The following is a 19,338-nucleotide window of genomic DNA, read 5'->3' as shown; positions in this document are numbered from 1 at the left end:
ATTAATTTATTACCAGTCAAATCAGAGTAGGATAATGAGAAATAAAACCAAATCTTAAAGCACCCCCACAGTCTTGTCTTCCTGGGCTCAACTTCACTCCCAGATTCTCTACCTCGTCCTGCTGGCAGCGAGGGGGACGGGAATGGGGGTGTCGGTCAGTCCATCACAGCTGTCTCTGCTGCTCCTTCCTCCTCAGGGGGAGGCTCCTCACACTCCTCCCCTGCTGCAGCGTGGGGTCCTTCCCATGGGAAACAGTCCTCTATCACCTTCTCCAACATGAGTCGTTCCTACGGGCTGCAGTTCTTCACGAACTGCTCCAGCGTGGGTCCCTTCCATGGGGTGCAGCCCCTCGGGAGCAGGCTGCTCCAGTGTGGGTCCCCCATGGGGTCACAAGTCCTGCCAGCAAACCTGTTCCAGCCTGGGCTCCTCTCTCCATGGGGCCACAGGTCCTGCCAGGAGCCTACTCCAGTGCGGGCTGCCCATGGGGTCACAGTCACTGCCTTTGGGCACCCACCTGCTCCAGTGTGGGGTCCTCCACGAGCTGCAGGTGGGTATCTGCTCCAGTGTGGACCTCCATGGGCTGAGGGGCACAGCCCGACTCACCATGGTCTTTGCCACGGGCTGCAGGGGAATCTCTGCTCCAGCGCCTGGAGCCCCTCCTGCCGCCTTCTGCACTGACCCTGGTGTCTGCAGACAGTTGCTGCTCTCACATAGTCTCACTCCTCTCCCGCTGCTGCAGATCATTATTGTTTTTCTCCTTCGTAACATGCTATCACAGAGGTGCCACCACCACCGCCAATTAACTTGGCCTTGGCCAGCGGCAGCTCCATCCTGCAGCCGGTTGGCGTTGGCTCCGTTGGACATGGGGGAAGCTTCTGGCATCTTCTCACAGCAGCCACCCCTGTAGTGCCCCCACCCCCAAACCTTGCCACGCAAACCCAGTACAGTTTGATAATAGGGGTTATGGAGTCATTTAATTTTGAGAAATAAAATAATAGTAAGAATGTAGTCTGTTTTAATATAAATTATGGATACCAAGTTTAGAAATGGCAAATAATTTTTCCACTGTAGATTAAATTCATAATGTACGGGAAAGGTATACAAGGGGAAGTATTCTGTGTATTTCAGTATTCTCAAATGGTCTCATTAAGGGAGTAAGTCTCTCCAGTGCTCCAAGCCTGTTGGCAGGGTTCATGTTCAGCCTTGCTGTGATCCACCTCTATTCTTGGATGGTGTGTACAGGATGGCAGACCATCAGCCTTCATAATTATGTCACTGGTTTCTCAGTTTCCTTTCGTCTTCATGGAAGGTAGTTCTTCTGCCTGTTTCCTTGTAGCAGAACTGCTCCCTGCCTTATAACATACTAATACAATATGTGTCTTCCAACCTGGAACTCACCTGCAGCTTTGCAGTAGGGAGCACAATGGTAGATTTTTTTTTTTTCTTCCAGAAAAAGTACTTCTGTTTTGACTAATGCTCTAATTACGTTAAATCTACAACCACTAGATTTTATAATTTTTAAGCTGCTAGATTTTATAGTTTTTAAGCTGCCAAGCTCTGAACTGTCCTGATTGTAGTAGTTTTATTTTATGCTGTATGAGATGAAACTGGATCTTTTGATCATTGAAGAGATTTTTGAGTACAAATATTCAAAAGCTGATAAAAATCACAACAGCCTGTTTTCTCCACCACAGCTCGGTTTCACTATAATTTCAATGGAATTTAAATGTTGTGTTTAGGTAAAACAAATGGTACGTGAATGAGTATGAGCAAGTGTTGCTTCCAGCATGTTTTTTCTTGTATACAGATGAACTTTTCATTAGTATCCATTCACTGGTGCAGTTAGCAGTAGTGGACATAAGCATATGATCTTGTGCAGAAGATAATATTCTGGTCTTTGTTGCTTTTGCCTGATTATTTCCAGGTTGATTTTTGCTGCTTTTAGATGACATGACTAAATTAAATTTGTGGGTTTGTTTCTGTATTTTTTTTTCTTTACTGGAAAACTGTTTACACGTTTTCCAAATAAACTTGATCACCTTAATACATCTTCCAAATATATTTGCAGTATTTATGTAGCAGACTGAAGTTCCCTTACCTGACGATGTTCTAGGTGGCCTAGCATGAGGGCATCTGTCATAACAGCACAAGTTGATTGCTCTGTTGCTGTACTTTCTCTGTAGTGGATTTGCATTGAACATGAAGTTTATTTCAGGGTTTTCAGTTTAATGTTCAGAGTTCATGCTAGAGAACCTGATACATTGATGCTGCCCCATCTATGGCATGGCATTCCAGAAGACTCAAAGCTCTGCTCTGAATCCTCTGTTTCAAGGAAGCTTATGTTAATTGAGAGGAATTGTTGAATTTTGCTCTCCTGTTCGGTCTCCAGAATGTGAACCTCTTTTATTGAACTTCAGCTTACTGTAATGGTTATAAGATCTTAATGCAATCAGGGCCACTTTGGTGTTCTGTCTTCTTGACTTGGGTTTCACTTAAACTTACCCAGATAAGTAAATCAATTAACAGGTTGGTTTTTTTCATCTACAAAGCGTGGCAAAACTCACCTTTTCTTTAAACATGGTTAGTGTTTAATTACTCTAATAGACATCAAAACAAAAAAAAAAATCTATGAAGTGCTAAAATAAGCACGTGCAAACGTTTTCAGTATTGTACATGCTGTTATCTCTGAAATCTGTAGAATTGGAGCAAACATCTTGTAATAGACTTTTACACATTGGAATAGTAGCAATACCTTCAAATTCAGATGAAACTTTGTATGGAGAAATGTTTCTGTAGGTTTCAATTTCTTTAGGTTTTTTGAAGCAAGCCGCTTTGAGGTTGGTGGAGTTAGAGAGTTTTTCTAATTAAAAAAAAAAAGCAAACTCAAACAAAACAAACCCCAGCACTCCCCCCCAAACCCTCCACTATACTATTTGCCCACCATGTGATTTAATCACTTGTAATGACTTTTGTGAAAAACTGCCAGTGATGAAAAGCCTTTGAGTTGTTTCTTTAAATATGCTTCCTCCACATGTGCTTGTGTACTAATGTGAATTTATTCTTGAAATTACCTGTCTTTGGGTGCTAGGACAGTTAGTAATTGAGTGGCTTCTTTTTGTCTTTTATTGAAAATTTCTTTCCAAGGTTCACTTTGTGAAAGGTGGATTGGTATTATTTAAATAAAATGCTTCCGACTATTTGTCTGGAAAACACATCAAGAAGGAATGATAATTAATTTTTGTAGTGTAATTAGAATATAATTCTGTTCAGTTGCATGTATTATATTTTCATATTAATTTATTATAAAATTCTGGAGGACACCCCCCTCTTTTTTTATGTTTGTTCTATATCTTTGGTATGCACTTTTAAAGGAAAAAGTGATTTTTTTTTCTTTTTTTTCTCTTCAGATAGTGAACCAGTAATCTGTATTTAATTACATGTTTGAAGTTTACAAGTCATTGCGGTTATTTTGATCTGCATTAGAATGCCCACAGAATTTAATTTAGGCATTCATTTCAGATTTATAAATACTTTATATTCACCTTTACTTTTCTGTTCTCTTATGAGAAAGCTCTATCCCAGCCAAAGCCAGTGCAGAGAGGAACATCTGACTTTTAGAATGTGAATGGGAGTTATTTTTAGAACAATGAAGACAAAACTGGGTTGGTCGGAGGGAGAATGTTTGTCAGATCAGAAAAAATTCAGTCTTTTTTGTGTGTGTTAGGAGTCTTTAAATCACTGGTATGCTTTGTATGTATGTAGGAAAGATGTGGTGGTTGATCTAATTAGGAACGCACCAGAGGATTTTTTTTTTTTTTTTTTTTTTTTTTTTTTTTTGAAATGGCCAGGTCTTTTCCACTTGTTTTGTCTGCTGACAGCATGGTGGTATAGGTTTGCTGATGCGCAGTTTGTGGCTGCTGCCCTTGTGCAGAGGAACCTAGCAGTGCGCTCATTGACAGTAGGCTGCTGGAGAACAGAGGGACTGGAGACCATGATGGAAGAACTGGAGAGGCCCTTTCTTTCCACAAATACCCTGCTGAGCTAAAATTTAGAACAGTCCTTCAGCTGACTTGCTGCTCAGTGCTTCTAAGTTGTTCCCTTAAAGGTAATATATTGTACTTTTCTTGGACAGGAACTCCCTCTGCTCAAGACTATAAATGTGCTGCTTTTTTTTTTTTTTGTGGTAAAAGAGGAAGACTTTTATGTTCAACATTATTATTTATTTTTTTTCTTTTAAGCATAAATCTTCAAACAAAAATGTGGAAATTGAGTCAGAAAGTGGGTTTTAACGTGTAACTCTATTCAGAGAGTAGGGGGTTTTGGTAATCATTAAAGATGGGAAAGCTATGCCTGTAATATTATTTTGTAGCCTAGGGCTTTACAGTCTGTGGCAGATTGTCAAAGATAATAAGGGACTAAATAGTAAGCAACATGACAAATGAATATAGGATATTACTGGAGACTGGTGTTCTCAGAAGAGAAAAGGAAAGATTAAAATGACAAAACCAACTTCTAAGGAGACCACTACAAATACTGTGTAGATAAATAAATATTTAGCTCCTTCCACAGGAAGATATTCTGTTATGCAATAAGACCTTCTTCTATCTAAAAATATAAGCTGTTTTTTTTCCTTGCCCCCCTTTGCCTAACAGTATCTCAGTAAGCAGAAGTGTGGTTTTGCTTTAACTACAAATGTTGGGCACTTCTGTGTGATAGAAGTGAATGCTCCTTGTGCCAGATGAGACTGCAAAGGCTGTGGTTTTAGCAGATTGCTGTTGAGAGCATTGTCCTCTGAACAGTGGTTGTTTTTTTCAGAGCTGCTGCAGGTATGGCAAAGACAGCCTAGCATGCGTAAGGACCAGCATAAACTGCGTAAGAAGCTGTCACACCCCCAACAGACACATTTGTTAAGGTTCTTATTGGAGAGGAAGACTAAAATGGAAGCAAAATTCTTTCCTGTCCTCCTGTTATGACTCATGGGAGCTGCTTTTGTGCTCAATGCTTTGATAATCAGTCTGCTTATTTGTCAGTATGGTCTTAGAAGCATCCTGCTAAGCACCCACTCTTTTTGAGTTGGCCACAGCTGTTAGAGAAGCTCATGAATCCTGCGTTTTAACTATGAGAAGTGAATTCAGTTCATATATGCAAGATGAGATGAATTTATTTTTGAATTGTTACTTGCATACAAAAGGAAGAACAAGATTTTTAAAAAAACCCAAATCGTTAGTGGTGCCCTGGTCCTCAAGCTGAGTGAGTGTTCCTTTAGGAATTTAACCAAACGGGTATCACTGATAGCTGGGACCTGATTCAATCCCTTTTATTTGTTGTGTGCTTGCTGCATGATAGGAACTTTGTTCGGGTTCTTCCCCCCACACACCCCTGGCCCTTGCTGCCATGGAGTCATTCTCCCTTTTAGGCCAGTTATGTGACAGTGAATTCCTTTGATGTATAAATTACTCAGATAAGTTTGCAGGTTTCAGTATATCAACAGCTATTAAAAAAAAAACAACCAAGCAACAAAACCAAAGGTGAAAACAAGTCCTCCGAAACCCAACAACAATGAAGTTAAGTTCCAGTGATGATATTAGCAATGTCAATAAAAGCTTTCTGGAACTGAATTTAAAAAGCTGTGAGCTTGTGCAAGCAACCTTGGTGTTTTGCTTTTCCATAATTTGTTCAAGTTTGACAGTTTTCTAAATTTTGTATTTATTTTCACCAGCTGTTCTTTTCATTCCTAATTTTTTTTTTTATGAGCAGAGGAGGATAGATTGAAGCTTGGAGTATGAAAAATGACTTGCTTAATTGCAAGTTCTTGTTGCTTTTTATCTCTTTTTCAGCCTTTTCTTTTTTCAACTTCCACTTTGTGGGTTTCTTCATATTATGAAATCTTGATGGCTCTTCCTGCAGAACTGTGTCCCATTAGAAGGTCTACTGTCCCTCTACAAAATGGAAAAACAACAAGTGGTAGCTTTTTTCCATATGCAAGAGCAAGACTGGCAAAACTTCACTAGCAATTTAATTACATTTTTTCCCCTCTTCATTCTTAAAGTTAGAATATTACTACTAGCTTCCTTACAGCTGTTTACTGTATTTGTTCTTTCTAATCTGTAATCCCTCATAATACTCCTGGCACATTCTTCTATATCAGCAAATCCAGAAAATTTTCTCCAACTATTTTCTTAACTCTGTCATTTGTATATTCTGGTATAACACTGGATCAGGTGCTTATAACTCTAACTGAAGTTTTCTGGAAAATCTCAAGAAATAGACCTACACATACAAAGGGGAGAAAGAAAGATACTGTAGTAGTAGGAAATCATGACTGATAGAGGTAGCTAAGCATCCTTTCATGTGTGCACCTTGTACGATAGATGATGTGCCAGGGTTTGCATTAATGTGTAAACATCAAAGATAGATACTTACATGGTATAAGTTCTTTACATCTGTTTACTAACCCACTGTTTTGTTAGTGAATGGATGAAAATGTACCCAGCCCCTAGAAATCCTTAGTTGTATCTTCTCAGTAAATAAAAAATAATAGATAAAAAGATTGAATTTACTACTTTTGTTAGGAGAGCAATAGGGGGTGAGTGTATTAACTACTAGCAAGAAGCTTGTTTGAAAGCTAATGGATGACTTTGAAGTCAATTAGAAGTTTGTAACTAACTTCAGGGTGCAAATTGCATTCTGTCTTGACATATGAATTGAACTGTATACTTGATATACATTATACTGATACACAAATATAACTGTATATTTATGGAACAGCTTTATTTCTCCAAATTTTGTGAAGACAAATGTCTGTGTCACATTTTTTATAATTCTCACTCGATGTCTTAAAATCTAGCTATGTAAAAGGTGCTTCATCCCTCCAGCTATCGATGATTATAAAACAATCACTAGCATTTTTATTTAGGATTGCGGCCTTGGAGTGAGTGCTTAGGTGGGATCCTTTTGGGTGATGCTTTAGGATTCCTAATGGTCATGAGGGAAAAAGGAAGTGGGGAACAGCTGGAGTTTTCCCCATTGTTTTATTTTAAATGAAATGATCATATACCATAATGTTGTATTAGTTTGTTCATTCCTAGAATGTTTATACAGTTTTTGCTTTGCACAGATAAGCCTTACACGCTATTGCAAAACAACTACATTTGTATTAAAATCTCACGTTATTGTAGTTCTACATTAAGTAAAACTAACTTGTTCTTGTTCATTTCCTGATGTTTCATTTTGCTGAATTGGCTCTGCATTTTGTAGAATGCTATGGTAACATTGAGACCATTTCAGAGATCTGTTGGTTTAATTCATAAGTTGTTGATGTATTGAGGCAGCCAGATTCACAAAAAGGGCTGTTAGGAGAACGAGTGCTATTTCCCTACTGAGAACCTCTGAACGGTAAAGAATGGCCTTATTTCCTCTTCTGCAAGTGTTATCATTCTAGCCAGCAGGCAACTTATTAAAACAGACCTATATGGTACTCCGTGCAAAGAACAAAATTGTGTTGCCATTAATATGATTTTCCTTGCTATTTCCAGTATTCAGCTTGAAAGAACCCAAGCTGTCTTCACTAAGTTATGGAATAATGTTATTCTTGCTATGAATCAATTCCTTGAAATAACTTTTTTTGGTTTAAACTTCTAGATTTTTTATTTTTTTATTGTAGTTACTCTGCAGTTTGCAAGACTGTGTTGTTTATGGAGTTTGATTTCACGTTACCAGATTTCCTACAAGAGTCAGTGATTTCAAAAATAGTCTGAACAAGGCCAGTGCCTTTCAAAAAGCAGAAAAATCCCTAAAAGTTCAGGGGGTGCTGCCACCCAGCAAGTATTTTTAGCAGTTTATCTTCAATCTTTCAGGAGCTTTTGAAAGCAAAGATCTCAAATAAGTGTATACTTCTTGTCTAGGGATTAGGTGGGTCTAGCTAGTCTGAGTTCACTGATGTTGCAGGAGAGAACTAGTTTGAATTATTGCCTTGCTTGAGGAGATGTGGCAAAAGGAGTTTGGGTATGAATCCATGCTACTGCTGCATGTCACTTGTCATCTTTTCATTAGCTTTCCCTAGTTCAAGATTAGGTTCTCATAAAATGCTCTCTGCAGAGGAGTTGTGCAGGAACTCTGGAGTGAGCATAGAAGAGGTGGGTCACTCAAGTCTAGTTTTCTTCTGGGAGTCCCCCTGTATCCATATTACCTTTGCTGTCAGTCATGATGCATTTTGGAGAGAATTCAAGAAGCTGGTTTGTGTGTTTTTGGGAATTACATATGAATGCTGCTCCAGGTGCCACATGTCCAAGGAGCACCGCTGTAACAAGTGGGTCAGCTTTCTGTGGCTCTTAATTTTTATGGAGTGAAAAGGGAAAACTGTATTGTTGGTGGGGAGAAGATGTGTAGTACCGAATTTCAGAGAGGCTGCTTGCAAATCTAACCTTTATTCCCAGTTAAAAAGTAGTGTATGTACTGGATACACTTACAGACTCTTTAAAAATAGAAAAATAAAAATAACGGATCACAAGCTGTCGGCCTGTATAGCTTTAAGTAGTTTGTGAGAAATTTAGAAATTATGAATGAGGGACAGAGGAAACTGCATCTAAATTTCTGGTTCGGTTTTTAGTATGTTATCTCATAAGCTTCTTCACTTTTGTCATAGATCCAAACAGTTTTGCATACATAGTAAGGCAGAAAGACAATGTATGGTAATAACATTAGCAGCTTAAGTAACAAATGTTATCACAAACTGCTTTTAAGAAAGACTTGTCAGCGAATAATGTTGGGAACTGAAGTAGCAAATTCGTTGATGTTATTGAATGCTGCTAATAGAAAACAGAATATATGTTTCCTGACCGTTCCTTTCTTCCTGGCAAGTATTTTCGCTGCTTTCAATGTGACTGAGGTGGTTTTTTGTGTCTTGCTTATGTTATGGCATTAATGGTTCCTTAAAGGTCTCTGCAGCAGTAGCTCTGTCACTCGGCTGCAGCGTAGGGACAGCCAGCTGTGCCCGTGTGCCTGGTACCAGCCGGTTTCGGTAGAAAGCCAGAGCAGCTCAGTGTGGGCTCTGTTCTCATGTTGATGGGTGCGACTGAACAGATGCTCCTGTTTTTCTAGAAAGCCTGGACAAATAACACAAAGGCTTTTGTGAGAAGGAGATGCCGAGTGAGATAGGATAAGATTATATGGAAGGGAAAGGAAAGAGTATTTTATAAAATACACAAGAGAAGAAAAAATTATTAATTAAAACAGTAAATTAAACCACTGAAATAATCCATTAAGGAGTGGGTAACTGGTAACTCCTAACTATTCCTTTAATTCAGAAGTCACTGATCTATTTTCAAAGTTTGTTTCCAAAATACTGTGGTTGATTAACTCTGAAGTTGCTTCTAAAATAAGTCTCCCCTCAAAAAATTGTCTCCCTGTGTCTTGCTGGAGGCTAGTGCTGTTTCCTTCCACCCTTGAGTCATCCTTTTTGTTATGTGTGACTTGGTCAACACAGGTCTTTTGGCCATCACCCCTAGTTTATAGTGAAATCCCATCTGTGTAAGCTGAACTCAGTATTGTTAAGTCACACTTGCCCATTACACGTAAGTTAGTGAAATGAATTCAGTTCTACCCTGCCATCTCATTTCTCGTGAGCAGTCCCGTTCTTGGAGCACCGAACTGTGGAAATGACATATTTCCAGTTTGTGGTGAAGCTGCTTTAGGTTTTCTCCTATTTTGGAATGGGGGTTGTATGCCTTTAATATTAGGGGGGGGGGGGGGGGGGGGGGGGGGAGAAAATTAGCATGAATTAGCAAAACTGAACTTTGATGTGTTTAGTTTGCAGAGTCCTAAGATTATAGGAGAGATGTGGTGAGCGTAAAACAGGCACAAAAAAATTTGTTCTTCTGCCTGTGTATAGTTGCTTGATTTGACAAATTACTTCAGTGTTTGGGAAACATGAAAAAAAATCCTGCAAAAACATTTTCTTTCTGTTTATTACGTTTACATTAAATAAGTTGATGATAGAAATAATTTTCTAAATCTGATTGCTAGTCAGTCTAGCTAGTAATTTCCTTTATTTTCTTTATACAGGCACAGAAAATAATAGTAGAAGAGTATTTTCTATTGTTCAGTGTTGTTTCTGCCTTACCCTTTTTGTCATTACGGTGGACAAATAATAAATTTGTTTTTTATACCTAGCTGTCAGCATTTACCAAACTGAGAACACAAGGAGTTATAGGTGGTTTTTTGCTCACTGTGGTAGTTCCTATGGACATTTTTGTTTGCTTCTGTCCTGTAGAAAATGTCTGTTACAGTAATAACTTATTTACATAGTTATCCTACGTATGGGATTACAAGGCCAGCTGCTCTGTCAGATATGTTCTCAATAGGTTCTGTGCATTATACACGCTGCTAAGCTCTCTTGACCTTAAAACGTGGAAGTTAGTAGTCTGTTACAATTGTGGGACAGTATATGCGTGATGTATATGTACCACTGCTCTCTTACTGAAATAAAACAAAGTACTAATTACATTATTTTTCTCTTTTTTTTCCCCAGGAAGCTACTGACTGCCTAGAAATTAAAAAAGGGCGTGACAAGTCTGGTTGACCAAGGTGTAGTTTTGTTTTCCGAGAGCCTTTTCACAATTGCCTTTTGCAAAATCTTTGGACGCTCCCTATTGTGCCATGTTTTGTGGCTCTCACCGTAAGAGGAATTTGTCTTGATGAAGATTCCTAACATTGGTAATGTGATGAATAAATTTGAGATCCTTGGGGTTGTAGGTGAAGGTAAGTAGTATCTTTAATAAAAGATAAATTAGAATTTTATATAGATTTGACTTAGTCCTCTTAATGGTACTAAGTTTTCATTTGCAAAATACTGCTTGTATGCAGATCTTAAGAAACATCAGTTTATTATCTGCAGCACCTTCTAATTCCATTCTCAGGTGGAAGGAGAAGTTTGGAAGATAAAGGGAATAGAAATGAGATGGTTTGGGGGCGGTTTGATTTTTTGTTTGGGTTTTTGTTTAATGTATTGCATTTCTCTGTAGTGATACTAGAGAGATGCAACTTAACAAAATTCTCTGCAAGTATACTTAAAATAATTTCAGCATTATTCAAGCAACTTTTATGAAATTATTTCAGTGCACAGAAATTTAGTCCAAGTTCCTATATGTGCAAGTTCTGAATAATAATACTTGGAACTATAATATTTCTATATCCAGAAGGTGACTGAAGACTGCTTTGTCTTTTTGCTTTTTACTTCTGCTTTGAGATGGTTTATCTCCTTTCTTCTTTGTTTCAGGAGCCTATGGCGTTGTACTTAAATGCAGACACAAGGTAAGTAAATTGCTTTAAGTCAGAGATTAATATTAGTATTTGTTTGAAACAACTTTTGATGAGAGCTGAAATGTTACTAATTATGAGATGTGGCAGCTGGGGTGGGCTTTTCCCTGCTGTCAGTTACTCAGTTTTCCTAATTGCAATACTGTCGAAGGAAATGGCTACGTCTAGTACCAAACCTCCATTTTTTGGTGTTTAATATTTGTCTGAAATTAATCACAACTAAGATGTTTTTAAAAAAAGGGGGGAAAAAGTTGCTTTGGAAGGCACTTTATGCTCAAGCAGTCTCAATTAGAATGTCAAATTAATTGCCAAATACTGCTGTATTAGCACTTACCTGTCTTGGTGGGAGGAAGGAGTGAGATCCCTGTGGAATTTCTACAACTGTTGGGCAGTCAAACTGTAGAAAGAAAGCACTGACTTTTATGCTTATTTATTTTTAATTTGGAAGAGGAAGAAGGAAAAAAGGAAAGGAAAAACCCTGTTTCAGAGAAAAATGAAGTCTGGCAGCCTGTCTACGCTATTTTAACTACTGTGTAAGTTAGATGTATCTGAACTTACTGGTCATCAACAGGGAACTGGCATGAACTACTTTGCTGTTGTTGTAGCTGCAGTGTAGTCATATAACAAAATAACTTCTACTTCTCTGAGACAAAACGCTTCCGAATCATGGAATTATTCATTTGTAGTGACCCAGCAACAAAGGAAAGTTTTTCTATGTAGTTCATACCTCTTTCTAGAAAAAGTTAACACTATGCAGAGGGCCTGTGTTCCTGTGGTGGCTTTTATAGCATGTACACAGAAGGACTTTTGCCCAGGACATAGTTGTATTTTGACTTGCACTATTGTACTGACTTAAAGTTAAAAAAACGAAAAAAGAAAATTAGAACTTGGAAAGATCCTATCTGAAGCTGAAGCAGTGTCAGGCTTCGGGGAGACTGTTATGCTCAATAGAATGGCTTTGGTAACTTGGATATTTTTTGGATAGTTACAGAATAATAATTCAGGGTGAATAGTTTGAGGACAATACAGTTTATACTGGGCAGCTCTCTTTATGGAAGGTAACCTCACCAGTATCAAGAAGTTTCTAGGATTTCCTGCATTGCTGAGTGAAATTTAAGCTCTGCCTGTCTTCAGTCATGTCGTCGTTCTAAAGAGGTTGGTACTCTAAGAATATAGTATGACGGCAGGGTAATCTGTTGTCTGAGTTCCTGTAAGAATACTTTATAATATACCAGATGACTAGAAAGGAAAGGCTTTCCTTTAGCAGAGGGAGGTGCTTCTTCCTACAGCCTGTGTGATGATGCTAAACTGCTTGTGAAGCTCTAAATTTTTAGGTAGTTGCATCATTTTTTTCTGCAGCTTCAAGCTTAATTGAAACAACTGTATTGAACTTCTAAAACAAAGTGGTATTTATTAAAGCTTCTAGCAAGTGAGTTTGCTAAGACCTAGGGTTTCCAGTATTTGGAGATATGAAGAAAAGGCAAGGTATGTTGCAATTTTAGACTTACTGATTTATGATTTTCGCTTACTTAAAACAAGCTGCACCCACCCTCTAAGAGCAGATGACTTTAGGGGCTGCCTGTTTTATTAAAAAGAATAACTATCTAAAAGTTAAACTTTGACATGCATCTTTTTTCTCATCCTTCCCCTGGCTGTATGTCATCTTAACTTTTTCCTTTTATGCCTTGGTAAAATATGTTGAGAAACACCTGTCCCCAGCTCTTTTGCAAGGTACTGCACAGATTCAGCAGACGTGTCCCGCTTGTTGCCTAGATAGACAAGGTTTGTTAAGAAAACATTTGATAATTGCTGCAAGAGTTTTGTTAGTGTTCAATTGTAAGCATCATAATAAGTAGAATTATTTATTAGTTTCTACATTTTTAATTGATTTGATTATTTTTTTATTTGGTTTATTCCTTTTAAATATGGAGGTGAAGTGGCTATGAAGGAAGAGAGTTGGAGGGACAGTATGAGTTGGAGCTTTAAGTGAAGTGAAAAAATGCTGCCTGTTTGCTCCAGATTTTCATTTCCCTTAAGACAGAGAAGTTTCAAATTGTAGACAGAAATTGTAAGGCTATGATGTTAATCATTGACTAGAGTGTACGTGATAGAATTGTAGTTGTATAGAAACACCCTTCTAATAAGAAGGCAAGGGGAGGAAGAAAAGGGGAGAAGATTCTAATTCTTGTGACATCAAAGATGTTATAATCTAAAAGGGTGGGTTTTAGGTGAAGCCTAAAACCAGTCACTAATTAGCTAAAAATGGGGATGAAGTCCACACAGAATTACCTGGAAATGCAAATGCAAGGATATGTGTTGGTTTTTTTGTTTTGTTGGGTTTTTTTTTTTTTTTTTGGCTGCTGATGGGCATGCATATTTTAGTATAGCTGAAGAGTTAAGTTCTTCTACATATCTGACTGCAGGTAGCACAGCTGAACTTTGAGTGCATTACATAGTAAGTCTATTCAGCACCACATAAGAAGTCCAGAAACAAAATGAAAACATAGAGAATGTTGCAGTATTTTTGATGTATGTGTGGTATATAACAAGCCATCCTTGGTCATGTACTCTCAGCATGTACTGCTTTTCTTTTTGTGCAAAGTTAGCAATTATGTATACGATTTGAATGTAGAAGTATTTATATTCATCTTTAGAATAGTGGTAACATGCTAGGGAACAAATTATCAGGTATTGTAAGTCAGTGTATTGGTGGTGAGAGGGTAAATACAATGGATTGTATTGGTGAGAAGGTAAATTTTGTGTGAAGAACTGACCCCTAATTGCAACAATTTTCCAACATATAATCCACCAGTGCTTCAATAAATATGTAGCTTTTTGCCCCAGCGCATTTTGTTGGCATCTGTGTATGGATTTAAATTAGAGGGAATGGCATAAGGAACAAATACCTTGCCATTATTATATGTGTTTTTTCTTTGCTAAGGAAACATTATCAGAAAAGCTAAAGTAGCTTCTCTAGAATGTGTGTGTTCTTATACAGCGAGTTTTTATCACAAATCCTTTATGGCTAATTGTGGATTGTGCATAAAGATTACTTGTTTATCTGTGTTGGTTTTGTTTTGTGGGTTTTTTTTTTCCTGATGTTAAGCTAATACAAATAATGTTCAGATAAAGCATATCTGATGTTTTGAAAGGCTTTTTCCTTCTTTTTTTCTTTTTGATGAGAGGACTTTTCATAAGGAAATATAATGGAGTACATTGTGTCTGAAAATATTTGAAAGGTATTTTATATTCACAAACTCTAAAAGTATGTTTTCTTAAAAACACTTGAGCAGTTCAGCAGTGTCAGAGATCATGGCTGAGGAAAAGAATCTTTGCTTATGTTCAAGACTTGTCAGATATTTGCCCTTTAAATAAAACCACTACCCCCTTTACTTTGCAACGTGTACTTGAGCTTCATGTGAAGTTATCCTTTGCTAATAGAGACTTAATGCATAAATGTTAAGAGGACTCTGACATTAGATACAAAATTAATAGGACAATATTGTGACTTAAAATCAATAAAATGATAGGAAGGTGCTGTGGGAAAGCCATAGGTGTCCAGAGACAGGCACACTGAAGAAGGAAGCCTAGAGGAAAAAATTAAGCCAAAAGTCCGTGTGAAAAGGGAATGTATTCATATACTGTAGGGTAATAAACTGTATATAGAGGAAACATTGAAAATTGTAGCTGCAAGTAGGAGGAGTTTTTGGAAATCGGGTGAATACATCCTTGCATGACTGAGATAAGTGAAAACTCTAAGTAGACAAGACGATGACACTGGAACAGGGGGTCATTCATTAGAATGAGGCAGAGCTCACCACCAAACCAGGCTAGAGAGGCAGCAGGATTCGTACTAGCAGGCAGTCAAACCATAGCTGTTCTACCGATGCTTTGAAAACAGTGTTTCTAACTTCTGCTTTAGTTCCCATCCACAGAGCGTGCATAGTGGTTTGCTTTATCTAACCGGGGTTTTATCAATGTTCAGTTAAATGTTTGAGAAGGACACAGATGCAAGTCTGTAAAAAATAAGGGCTTTTTTTTTTTTTTCAGAGCAGAATTTCATTATTATTTGGTAAATAAGGAATAGGCTGCATATTAAGAAATGAGCGTGAAACACCTAGACACCTAAAGCTGATTGTTATATAAATAACAAAGCATGGTAGCTGATGGTTTTCTGCTTTTAGACTTGTCGATGTGGGGAGTTGGCAGAAACTTGCAGGAAAAAAACGCAGAAGGGAAGATGACTATATATGTATATCTGTATGTATAAATTTGAGTCTTGTTTTAGGTCAGCTAGGTGTGCAGGAAGATGTGTGGTGATGCAAGTTCTCTAAAAGCACAGTAGAAATTTATGAGTTCTCCTAGAGTTATCCTTTCTCTTGCTCTGTGCTGTGTGTTAGCAGAGTCCTTGAGCCTGAGGGGATACATTTTAATGATTTAGAAATTTAATGCCAGTTGTTCTTATGTGTACATCATCTCCTGCCTAATAAGATGTTTTTTTCTGGTTTTCTGTTTTACATGTGTGTCTGGTTTTGGTTGTTCTTTATGGTATGAGATATCTTTAGACCTTTTTGTTTAAGATAAACACCACTGAATTCCCTTATTAAAAACAAAGAAGAAATGTTAGTTTACAGAATTATTTGGCCACTTCAGTGCACTGAAGAATAATGGAAAATAACCTTTCTAAGAGGTTTAATACTTCCAAGCAATTTCCTCTTTGCCTAGTATTTAATTTTGTCTTGTTTGAGCCAAGTAATACTCTTGCATTGTCTCCTGGTGAGTTTTGTGTGTGTCTCAAAGTATCTGAAGGAAACATCTGCTGACCTCTTAAAAGAAAGGTATAGTTTACTCATTAGAAAATATAATGGATATGCATATGTAACAGAATAATTAATTTCATTTGAGTATTTCAGCCTTTTCCATGTCTTTTATCCCTAGATCCCTTAATGATCAGCAGGGTCACAGTTTCCTTAGTTTCCCCTTTGAAACCAATGTTTTTCTGTTCTTCCAGGCAGCCCACTTCTGCGCTCTTCGCACTCTGTTTGTGTTTGAGCTCAGTCAGGAATCCCCTGTTTAGCAATGCTGGCTAACTCAAGAAACTTGTCCCAGCTTTCTGTGTGTGGGAGCAGGCCGTTCTGGTGCTTTGGGGAAGTCATCTGTGTAGACCAGCCCTCCTAGATCCCTTTACCCTTTAGAGCTGCCGCTAAGCAGATCCTTGAACAAGATGAAACCTGTTCTGTTGAAGGGCCAGGATTGTAATTCTACTGTCCTTCTTCCTTAATTCTTTCAGGATCCTAAATTCCACTATATCATGGTGTTTTGCATCAGGAGATGCTGGTCTGTTGTAATCCCAGTAAGAAAGACATTCAGACTCCGTAAAATGTTGTTTTAAAGTGCTATTTCCTTGTAGTACTAGCTTCAGTAAAGTAAAAACAGTACAGGTAATCTTACATCCCTTTAGACGCCAGGAACCTTGACTTGTGCAGCATCAAATGGGCCTCTCATCAGGGTGCAGCCTGCTGTGCAGACAGTGTCTGTAAGAAGGGCTTACTCCATTTTCATTATTCAAGCAATTACAGGTTTTTCTACAAGGAAACTATTAATCATTTCTGCTGTCAAACAAAATGGATCTTCATATGCAAACGTCTTGATGTGCTTTTAGATTAGGCAAGGCCAGGCAGGTGGTGTGACTGGGGGTGCTGGGTGGGAGCACTTCTGCTACAGCCTCAGCTGGCCAAGCTTGTCCTGTGGCCAAGGGAGTTGTGCCGCACAGTCCTGGGCCGCCTCAGGTGAACTCTGATGTGGATCACCACCTCTTCAATGTGCAGTGGTCTTCTAGTCAGGGTGACTACACGTTGTCACTGCCTCTGAGGTTACTATCAGCCTTCACATTCCTGTTGGTTCAATGGTCAGTTGTGTCAGGAAATTGCCTTCTCAGTCTTCCAAAAATCTCCTGATTGCCTCCATCATGCTGTATTAACCATGCAGCAGATGTTGGAGTACTCCAAGTCCTATGTGAAAACTGGACTTTATGGTGAGGCTTCCCTTAAGGCGGCTTTATCTATTTCACTCTCCTGATCAGGTGCTTTGAAGCAGACATCCACCCTAACGTCACCTGTGTTGTGACGTTGTCTTCTAACCCTCATACACGTACTGCAAAACAAATGTCCATGCATTCAAGCCTCCCTATCCTTTGCAAGAAACTCCTTGCCTAAGATCTTAGCTAGGCTTCCTCAAAATATCCTGAATCTGTTTTTGGAAGTGCTCTGGTCATGCAAGCTATATTACCACACTTTCTGTAATCCTAATGAGTGATTTCATCATCTGGGATGACGGGTAGTTCAGATAGCACATACTACTATTAGCTGTGCATGGACACTTAGTTCTTCCTGTTTATTTCCTGTGACACCTGCGTTTTGTGTACAGGCACTTGGGACCTGGTCATGTTGCTTTCACAGAGGGAATGAGAGCTTCATACTCAGAAAATTTGGGGCATCTCTGATGTTATAAAAACAAAATTCTGAATTTGCCTGGTAGAAGTTACAGTCCCTTCTCTAACTTGTATATCTGCTGATACTATTGTCTTACTTGTCTCACTGGAAATCTGCTAATCCTTCTTTTTATGTTGATGAGTTTCTCTTTAGTGTCAAAATTATAAGGTAAGTGTACTTGTTTGTAAAAGTTGCATTTATCTTCAGTGTTGTGTTTTCTGACATTCTTGCTTTAGATCTGGCTTTCAAGTTTCCTTAGCTCTCCAGCATGTTTTAAGCCAAGTGCTTGGACTGAAGAATACAGTCTTCATTGCAATTTATCTGCGGCTTTTTTTTGGGGTATTAGCTTCTGTACTGAAAGGGATACAACTTTTTTTTTTTTTTTTTTTTTTTTGACTTTGGATTTGACAGTCATTCTTGTTTGGATGACTGAGAAACAGAATGATGAGTAAATGAAAAATCTTGAGTTCCCAAAACAAGCACCAGTTGCTGTCTGCACTTTCCCCCCTCAATATTACATTTTTTTGTATAGTAGAGGTAGTCAAAATCTGAAATAAGCTCATACTACTCGGCTAGAGATTAAACTAGCACTGTCTGGTATTTGAACCATAGAACACTAGCTGTGTGTGTTTAGTAGTTTCTAGGTTTTGATGTTTGAATTTCACTAAACTTTTTCTAATACGGTGAGTCAAGGAGACTTGCTTTTGACAGAGATAGATACTAGGTAGAATATTGCTATTCAACATTTTAATGACTGATCTGAAAGTAAATATGAAAGTATTGCTGTTAAGTTACGGAAACAGACTGCGGTGGTAAGTAATAGAAGATAATAATGCAGAGCATTTAGCGTTACATGGCAAGTGATTAAATTCAGGCAAAGGATATTTTAAATATTTGTCTTCATATACTATTGACTTTCAAAATTAGAACCTTCCAGCAAAACTTGAATTATGTTAAAGTATTTTGAGCACTCAGTTTTTTCATTTTGGAGTAAAGTGGAAAGCTGAGTAATGCATAGCCTTCTTCCAATCTACTACCCTGATATATACAAGAATGGTCCTTTTGAGTCAGATGAGTTCAGCTAGCTCAGGATCTTAAAAGTGACTTTGTTAGAGGTAAACAATGGGTTAAGAACAGGGCAGGCATGTTGTTATACTCCTCACAGTATTCACAGTTTCTAATTGTACAGTGCTACTGGAAGGTCATTATCACCAAATATTCTAGCACGTACTATGCCAGCATTTTGTTTTTAACCACATCCTGTAGCTAAAGCCATCTTCCTTTCAGTCTTCTACTTGCCTGCGCATACTATTTGAAGTATTCACCAATTTTTTTTTGGTACACTGTGTAAAGTGTTCTGTGCTTATGCGTTTTTATATATACCATCAATTTACATATAACTATCCTTTACCTAAAACGAGGTAAAAAATACAGTGCCAAATCCTATTGATCTATGTTTGAGATGTCACGCATTCTCTCATTGCTACTATTGCTATCTTGTTGCTTTCTCTATTTGGTTACATCTTCACAT

The 19,338-nt window shown here is 38.0% G+C and overlaps 1 protein-coding gene across 4 annotated transcripts in view; it reads left to right on the top strand.

Moving 5' to 3' along the window:
• The window catches only part of CDKL5 (cyclin dependent kinase like 5), a 140,013-nt gene that overhangs the window by 40,202 nt on the left and 80,473 nt on the right, over nt 1-19,338 (top strand). For all 4 annotated transcript variants that reach the window (XR_005826180.1, XM_040582637.1, XM_040582636.1 and 1 more), the window contains exons 2-3: nt 10,529-10,758; nt 11,276-11,310. Coding sequence is in view for 3 of the 4 variants with exons in the window: in XM_040582637.1 (XP_040438571.1) it covers nt 10,695-10,758; nt 11,276-11,310 (99 nt within the window). In the remaining variant the exon portion in view is untranslated. The remainder of the gene's footprint in view (nt 1-10,528; nt 10,759-11,275; nt 11,311-19,338) is intronic.

Source organism: Falco naumanni, chromosome 2, assembly GCF_017639655.2.
Source record: "Falco naumanni isolate bFalNau1 chromosome 2, bFalNau1.pat, whole genome shotgun sequence".
NCBI lineage: Eukaryota > Metazoa > Chordata > Aves > Falconiformes > Falconidae > Falco > Falco naumanni.
This window is presented reverse-complemented; position numbering and strand designations above follow the sequence as displayed.